General features: G+C 34.6%; 1 protein-coding gene across 1 annotated transcript; it reads right to left on the reverse strand.

Annotated features, from left to right (window-relative positions):
- Positions 1-333: 333 nt before the first annotated feature.
- LOC108473126 (uncharacterized) lies at positions 334-2,073 on the reverse strand. The gene is made up of 3 exons (XM_017774681.2): positions 1,588-2,073; positions 1,106-1,444; positions 334-1,019 (listed from the first exon to the last, which is right to left on the reverse strand). Exons 1-3 carry the CDS (start codon positions 1,873-1,875, stop codon positions 540-542), a joined length of 1,107 nt encoding a protein of 368 aa, XP_017630170.1. The 5' UTR covers positions 1,876-2,073; the 3' UTR covers positions 334-539.
- Between the last annotated feature and the right edge of the window lie 6,866 nt (positions 2,074-8,939).

The following is an 8,939-nucleotide window of genomic DNA, read 5'->3' on the forward strand; positions in this document are numbered from 1 at the left end:
GATTCAATGTCAAATTTAAAATGGCAATTGAACATTAGATTCGCCAGACTATTTTTAGTAAATAATTTTAAAATCATATTATTTTTGTAAATAAATTATTTTTATATTATGTAAATAAAATAACCCAAGATCTGTTCTTTCTTTTGTTTCTTTTAGAGTTAACCCGACGAATTTGAAATAAATATTAAAATTTATTACCTTTAAATATCATAATATATATGTATATATATAGAAAAAGAGAGAATGGCGGAAGGCTTTGTTTTTCAGCTAAAATTTTCCCTCACCAAGCAGAGCAAGGAGTGAGAGTAACGTCGTCTATGGGTCTGAATAGTATGATATGAAAATGACACATACAAATCGAATTAAATTTGGATTTAAAAAATACATGTGAACAAAAAATGATTTGATATGAAAAAGAAAAATGTCTGGAATAAAAGCAATTGTTGGGTTTTTCCCCCTTCGCCATGTTCAAAAGAAAAGACAAACGCAAAATTTCTCTTCTTCTTATGCTTCTAAAACTTATATAAAGGGGGTTGTTTTTAACTTGTTCGCATGTCAGAAGGTGGAATAAAATCATCCTTTGTCAAACCCCAAACATTGAAATCAACGTCTTCGATCTTCCATTTCTCTTCAATCTGCCTCTTGTGGTTTGACGATTGCTCCCCGTACCTAAACACCGTGACGCTTGTTTTCCCAGAATGTGCGATGTTCACCCCATCCGTGTATTTATAGTCGTCCATCACCGACTCCGTCCTGGTTTCCCAGAACACGTCGCTCTCGTCCTTGGTTTTCATCATCAGTAACCTGGAATCCTCAAATTGAATCATCAAACCCGATCTCTGGCTAAAGTAACCCCAGATTGTGTGGTTGATGATCTCATAGTTTGGTCCGCTTTGCGCCTCACGGATTGCTGCATTTGTCTCCAGCTTTAGGATGAAGCAGTCTTCATTGCTTATAATTTTCTCACCTATGCACGTTGCATCTATGAACAAATTGGCCGTCGACCTAGGATCCAACCCCTACTCAAACCAAAACCCATATCACTCAAAGCCCCAAATTGCTATTTATGTTACTCCCTATTTGGATTGGAGGAAAATGAAGATACCTGGAGAAAGCGGCGCAAGGGTCTGGGAGGGCCTCTTGCAATAGGAGTTTGTTGATTAGAGGAATGCCTCCAGGAGAGTTTGCCATTGCTTCCAGAAACAACCTTGCAACCTGAAATTATAAGCTCCAAGCACCATAAATCTGGGTCTTTTTGCCATAGCACGAATCCGCCTGTTTCCTCTGTGCTCTTCACTTTGACGTTTACATCGCCTTGTTGAAACTCCGATGCAGTGATTTTCACCTGTCCGGTTACACACATACTATGCACTGCGTTTAATGCTTGTTGTCCACCTGTTGCAGCTATGTACTGCTGCACAATGTATTTTGCTGTTGAAGCTTGCTGCAGGGGAGGGAAAACAAATTGTAGTTATTGATAAATATTTGCACAATTCAAGATTGGTGTAAACCAAGATAAAAGAATGGGATTTTTAACATGTTAAGGCAAAAATTATCAAGGAAAAGTGTGATATGAGAAGAGTTTACAATGGAGCAGTCCTTGACAGGTTTGTGAACAGAGTGGCCCAATTGCACCTGGAGAGGGATAAGAGGGGATCCAACAAGGTAAAGTAGGAAGCGCAGCTCGTTAATCCGACCGGCAAGCATGGGTTGGGACCACTTATCGGATGCTTGAGCTTTCATCCATGTTAACATGTTTTCCAGACGGGCTTGAAGATTGTTGCCCATGCTGGTGAACATTTCTTCGGGGACAGGGACCTCCAGAACCGTCTCAAGGCCATCTTCTTTGTCGATGTTTGGACAAAGTTTCCTCATTTATCAAATTTGAGTGTGAATGTTCGGGTTAGAGATGCGAAGAGGAAGCGAGAGGGGAATGAATGCAAAGTGAGGGAAACACCAAGTACCCTTCCTTTCTCCTTTCAGGATCTGTTTCTTGAGAGCGAAATCGGGGCATACGTGGGGAAAATGAATAAGCAAAGAGGGGTTTTTTGCCTTGTGGGCTCTCCTTGCTTGTAGCTTTTGTGTGGGCAATATTTTATGTCTTGGACGGCTTTTAATTTATTAATTGGTCAACCATTAAACTACTCAAGGAAAGAAGTTAATCCACGTTTTATAATCAAAATTTCAAGTTTAGGCCTTGCAAATTAACTCATTAAGCCCCTGGAGCATACTGGACTTCCCTATTTCTCTAAATTCACGTTTAAAACAATTCTAACAGTTGGTTTCATATTATAATATCTAACGAAAGAAATAAAATGTAAAATTATATTATTGTACTTAATAATAATGAAATTATAAATCTTCTGTTAAGAATCCACCCGATTAAGCAATGAAAAAGAAAAATAGTAGAAGAAATTGAGAAATTGAACACACAAATTTAACGTGGAAAAAACCTCTCTAAAGAGGATAAAAAATCACGGGAAAAGATAATTTTACTATAATGGCAAAAGAACGAAGAGTACAAAAGATGGAGATAAAAATTAAATCCTGAAAACCCGAAAACAAAGAACCTTCAAAATGTAAACACAAAATTCTCTAAATGTGTTATGAGTTCTAATCTCTAATGGGTGTATTTTCTAAGGTTGTAAAAGAGCCTATTTATAGGCTAAATTAGCAAGTCAAATAAACTATACTAATAAATGTTAAATATATTATACTAATAAATACTAAAACTTCTAGAAAGAAAATATATTTTTGTTTAACTTGACTTGCAAGCAATCTCTTAGAATTTGGGTCACACAACTCTAACAATCTCCACCGTGACACGATTTTTTTCAACGCCATCTTTGCCAAAGCCAGCCATGGGCCTATCTTGAACTATGCAGGGAATTAACTGAGCCGAATCTGTGCTTAGAAGCTGGAAGACTTCTAGCCTTCGACTTGTGCACTGCCAAATCAAAACTAACTTAGGTTTGATTTTCACAAACACAGTGCCCTAACTTTTCAAAACCTGCATCCAAAAGAGAACCTCTCTTCAACGAAACGATCATACCTTTTTTCCTCCTATGGCCAAGTTGCCTCTGCTCCAAACGAGTTGACTTCGACTCTGTAACGGACGAGGGACGTTCGATTTCATCGGTTACTGTAGATCCTTCTAGAATATAAAGACCGTCGGTTCTTTTACCTTTTAACAAAACGAGAGCTCCACGAGATACTTTAATACCGCTCGACTTGATGTTGATTCTGCATCCTTTCAAGTCTAAAATATTCAAGGAGATGAGATTCTTTCGTAAATCAGGTACATATCTGACATTTAAGAGTATCCTAATCGTCCCATCGTGTATCCAAATTTTAACAGTACCAATACCAATTACCTTACTGGATGAATTGTTTCCCATGCGCGTAACTCCACCTTCAACTGAACTGTATGTAGAGAACCATTCTCTATTGGGACACATGTGGAAAGAACATCTCGAATTTAAGATCCACTCGGACGTGAGCTTGGGGTTATCACTCATTGAAACTAACAAGAAATCATCACCACCTTCATCGGTCAAATTAGCACTAGCTACATCTTCCTCGTTACTCTCAGCAGCTCTTTTATTTCGCAGTTTATAACAATCTGCTTTGATGTGACCTAACTTTTTACAATAGCGACACCTTTTGTCTCGTTTCTTTGATGCTACCAAAACGGAAGCTTGCTTATCTACCTTGCTATCCAAACCAAACTTATTGTCGAGTTTGTCTCTACTCAACAAATGACCCTTCACATATTCGAACGAGAGTTTGTCTCTGCCATAAATTCGGGTCTCCCTGAAAGACTTGTATGAAGGGGGTAAAGAGCACAATAATAGCATAGCCTGATCTTTATCGTCAATCTGAACCTCAACATTCTTTAAATTATTTAAAAGACTAATGAATTGATTGATGTAATCTCTAAGAAGCTCACATTCGTTCATGCGAAACGTAAATAGACGTTGTTTCAACACTAAACGGTTAGCCAAAAATTTAGTTGCATAAAGAGTTTCTAACCTTTTCCACAAGGCGGATGAGGTTTTCTCTATCAATACCTCCTGCAATACCATATTTGTGAGGCACAACTAGATTGCAGACAATGCCTTTTCATCAAACTCTTCCCATTCTGTTTGATTTGGATTCTCAGGCTTTTTCCTGGTAACTACCTTTTTCAAGCTGGTTTGAACTAGAATTGCCATCATCTGAACTTGCCACAGATTGAAATTTGTCTCACCATCAAACTTCTCAATTTCAAACCTTGTTGTTACCATCTCTGAATGAGCTGATCTATGAAAATTAAACTAGCTCTAATACCACTTGTTAGGAATCGACCCGATTAAGCAATGGACAAGAAAAATAGTAGAAGAAATTGAGAAATTGAACACACAAATTTAACATGGAAAAAACCCCTCCAAAGAGTATAAAAAACCACGGGCAAAGATAATTTTACTATAATGGCAAAAGAACGAAGAGTACAAAAGATGGAGATAAAAACTAAATCCCGAAAACCCGAAAACCCGAAAACAAAGAACCCTCAAAACGTAAACACAAAATTCTCTAAATGTGTTATGAGTTCTAATCTCTAATGGGTGTATTTTTCTAAGATTGTAAAATAGCCTATTTATAGGCTAAATTAGCAAGTCAAACAAACTATACTAATAAATGTTAAATGTATTATACTAATAAATACTAAAACTTCTTATAATGGCCTAAATTCAAAATTATCGGAACAGTGGTTTCGTAACCACAAATCCGATTTAAAGAGAAATTTATTTCAATATTTTTGCATGAAAATTTATATGATAGGAAAATCGTATGAAAATATTGATAGAAAAATTTTACCGATTTAGTGGTTAGTTAGAAAAAGAAATTATTGAAGAAATTGGGTAAAAACAAGGTATCGAGACCTCTATCTCGTAAAACCGAGTCAAAAATAATTTTATAAATATTTATGAAATGTTAGTAATGTGGTATTAAAATTTCGTTAGGAAATTTTAATGTTTGGGTAGTCAATTAAATGAAAAGGACTAAATTGTAATAGGTGTAAAAGTTGCTAGAATGATTAAATAGCTTAAAAGTCTAATGAGAAAGGATTTAAAAGGAAATTAGACCCAAAAGTTATTTGGGCTGGACGGCAAGGGTATGAAATCAGCAGAAAAATTGATAAATTAAGGGTAAAATTGGAATATTGCAAAATTAACTAAATAAAACTAGGACTAAATAAGAAATATCTAGATTTCTCTTCATTTCTCTTCAATTCCAGCAGCTAAAAACGCCATAGGAGGGTTCTATAAGCTTTTATTTCATAATTGTTGCACCAAGTGAGTTAATCCTTGCCTTTTTCTTGTAATTTTTGTGTTTCTAAGACTTTTACAACTAGGTCCTACTATTAAATTCATTAGTTTTTGATTTCATGGATGAAATGGAAAGTCACCATGGTTGATTGCTGTAAGTTTATGATGAAATAGAATGAAATTATTGTTTTAATTTGTTTATGAGATGATTTTATTAGGTAATTTCAATAGAAATTGATTTTTAGGACCTAATTGTAAAAATGCTTGGAATTAAAGTCTATTGCTGAAATTCTGATTCCTAAAGGTTGTAAACTAGTTTAAGGTGATAGAATAAAATGTTAATTGACAAAAATCAGCTCAATTTAGAGGCTAATTGAGTAGGGACGAAATTATCATTTATTAAAACTTAGGGGAAAAATGGTAATAAACAGCTTGCACAAAAACAGTTTGGACAGCAGCAGTAGACTAACTTTGAAAAATCACTATAAATTGTATAAATAGAATTAGAAGATGAAAAAAATATGGAATTAAAGATTATTGAGTCTAGTTTCTCATAGAAGAAAGAGTGTAAACAATGGATTTGTAAATTTTGAGATATAATGAATTTTGTGAGACAAGGTCAGAATGAATTCGGGTTCCCCTGTTCTGACTTTGAAAAATCATAAAAAATTGAATAAAAATAATTAGGAGCTTAAATTTATATTTCTAGAATCCTAAATGAGTTTATTTTTAAGATAAATAAACAAGAACATCATTTGAATTCTGTATGAAGAGATAATTAATTTTTAGTGAAGAAGGGTCAGAGCTGTCAGACAGCAGAACAGGGGTGACTTTAAAGAATAAACTGTACTTATTGGCTAAACCAAAAATTCTGAAAATTTTATGGTAATAAGATATATGAGTATAGTTTCAGTGAAAATTATCGGATCATAATTTGGAGTTCTGTAGATCAAGATAAAAATAATTTAGTGAATATGACTCAAGTAGACAGCTTTGAATGAACTATAAATAATAGTTGAATTATAGAGAATGTTGCATATGAACATGAAATGTATTAAATTGATAATTAAATTTATTTATTTAGATCCAGAATATTCAAATACGAAGCTAGATCGAGGAAAGGAAAAAGTTCAGGATTAGTAGATTTTTATACACGAACAAGTATCAAGGTAAGTTCATGTAACTTGAATTATATTCTTAAATGCTTGAAATGCATGTTTTTGATATGAATGTGATTTGAATGTTCATTATATGGAAATTTATGAAACATTGATATATTTGATAAAAGGGGAAGAAATCCCGGTTGAATGAAAGGAAAATTCGATGGATCTCTGAAAAGGAATTGACGGTAAAAGGATCTAGCCGGACGGGTGATCCTATCTGATATAGCCCTCCAGAAGAATATGTGTAAAATGGATTTAGCCGGACGGGTAATCCGAATTAGGTTCTGGATTTAGCCTGGACTGGTAATTCAGATCCAAGCTCATTAGAGTAATTGTCATTGCAGGGGATTTAGCCTGGACTGGTAATCCCGACAATACTCTATGAGTTTATATTGCGAGGATTTAGCTCGACTGGTAATCCCATTTGCAAGGTTGAGGTTCATGGAGTGTGCTCTCTGAAATGGAAATGTGCGCACATGAATATGAATTGACGGACCCGAAATTGTACATTAAAAGTGTACCTCTGAAAATCCATCGAAATTCCGATAAATTCAACGGGATAAATATGGAAAAATAACAAGGAAATGGAAATCATGGTATTGTATTGACACATGGAAATTATTGTACTAACTTGAATGTTGAGTTTGTGCATATTAGGGTAATAATGCATTGAATGGATAGGATATAGGAATGTTTATTGTATTGTATTGAAAATATTAGGTAAGTATAATTCTTGTTACATGAGCTTACTAAGCACAAAGTGCTTACCCTGTTTCCTTTTCCCCTGTTTTGTAGTGTTAAGAGCTCGGAGGTCGGATTTGGTCAGAGACACATCACACTATCAACCTTAAGATTTTTGGTATATAAAGAGACTTTATTTTGGAAATCAATGGCATGAATAAGCTAATAAAGTAAATGATTCTGTGAAATGAATGTAAAGTTAGCCATTGGCATGGTTAACAAACCTAGTTTTGGGTATGTGGTGACGTTATTTTATAAATATGCATGAATTTATCTTGAAAATATGTTAAATTGGATTGGTTGATGTTGATTGTTTTTGGTTTAAAATTTCAGGGAAGGTTAGATATCTATAAAGGGGTTATATTGAGTTAAAAAAATTAAAAAAAAAATTAATTCGTAAACTCCGATAATACTTCGTACCCTATTTCGGCAATGAATACGGGTAGGGGTATTACACTTCTAGAAAGAAAATATATTTTTGTTTAACTTGACTTGCAAGCAATCTCTTAGAATTTGGGTCACACAACTTTAACATATTCAAACCATGAAATAAAACCATAAAACAAAATACTCCTGTAAGTCATGACACAGCCCTATCCATTGGGCTGGGTGGTAGATGTTTTAACATGCTTTTGAGCAGTTGGTCAATTTCAACAAATCTTATGTCCTCTTTTTCAGATAGCACACCACCTTAGAGCCAATGACATGAGACACGATTCAAAGCATTTAGGGTTACACTCCATATGGGGTAGAACCAAGAAGGTTGCCCTTGATTTCATGTGTAACAAGAGCCTGAGCGAAGCATTAGCTTGGAGAGGTAAACTAATTTCATAGGCAGGAAGAGAGATGCTCCTTGAAGATGTGGCTATGGCAATTTCTATGTATGTTATGCAAAGCTTTAAGCTGCCTTGTTCTTTCTATCAAAATCCAAAAAATTCTTATGCTCTCCTTGTCAAACATGCTTGGAAAATGATGAATAATTTGAATGCACTTTGGGCTCATTTACTCAAACGTGTTTATTTTTCAAACTCTAATTTTTTGGATCCTTATATGGGGTTTGGAGAAGTATCTACAATCATTGCTTAAAGAGCATTTTCATTGGAATGCAAGCAATAGTCACGATAGTTTGATTTGGCATGATCAATGAGTCATCAATTTGTTGTTGTTGTTTCATACTGAGGATGGTAAAGGATCCTAGAATGTAGCTTTGCTGCATGCTTTTTCAGCCACAATGAGTGTAAAGGCATTATGAAAATCCCGATTGGACCCTACAAGGCTTCTAATAAACTTGTCTTTTGATGCTCAATTCAAGTACCAATAGCTTTTTTCTCTTTCCTTCATTGCTTTAGCATCAAGTGGATCCAATCATAGTGATGTGTCATCTTATAAAAGTAGGAAATATATCTAGAAGCTTAAGGTGACGCCTTGTTGAAATATTAATAGATAAAGAATGAACACATGAACCTCAAAGAACAATGAAGAAAAAACAACAAAGAGAAGAAACAAAGAAAGATTTCTTCGCTAAGTTCAGCATGAATACAAAGAACCTACAACTATCGTATTTATACTAAGTTGTAACAAAGAAAATGAATAACAACCTAAACCAACTAACTCAATAATTTACTAACAACATAACAATCGCAACAGTTTATTCTGCTTAACAACTGCTGCAGTTCATTCGTTAACATTAATCGAACCTCCTAGCTATTGCTACTGAAGCTTGCGA

This window comes from Gossypium arboreum, chromosome 12, assembly GCF_025698485.1.
Source record: "Gossypium arboreum isolate Shixiya-1 chromosome 12, ASM2569848v2, whole genome shotgun sequence".
Classification (NCBI taxonomy): Eukaryota; Viridiplantae; Streptophyta; class Magnoliopsida; order Malvales; family Malvaceae; genus Gossypium; species Gossypium arboreum.

Excerpts from the sequence above, each read along its gene's own strand:
- LOC108473126 (XM_017774681.2), bottom strand. The coding sequence starts at position 1,875 with ATGAGGAAACTTTGTCCAAACATCGACAAAGAAGATGGCCTTGAGACG. Across the intron at positions 1,445-1,587 it reads CTGTCAAGGACTGCTCCATT|CAAGCTTCAACAGCAAAATA; the intron begins GTAAACTCTTCT and ends CCTCCCCTGCAG. Across the intron at positions 1,020-1,105 it reads CCTTGCGCCGCTTTCTCCAG|GGGTTGGATCCTAGGTCGAC; the intron begins GTATCTTCATTT and ends TGGTTTGAGTAG.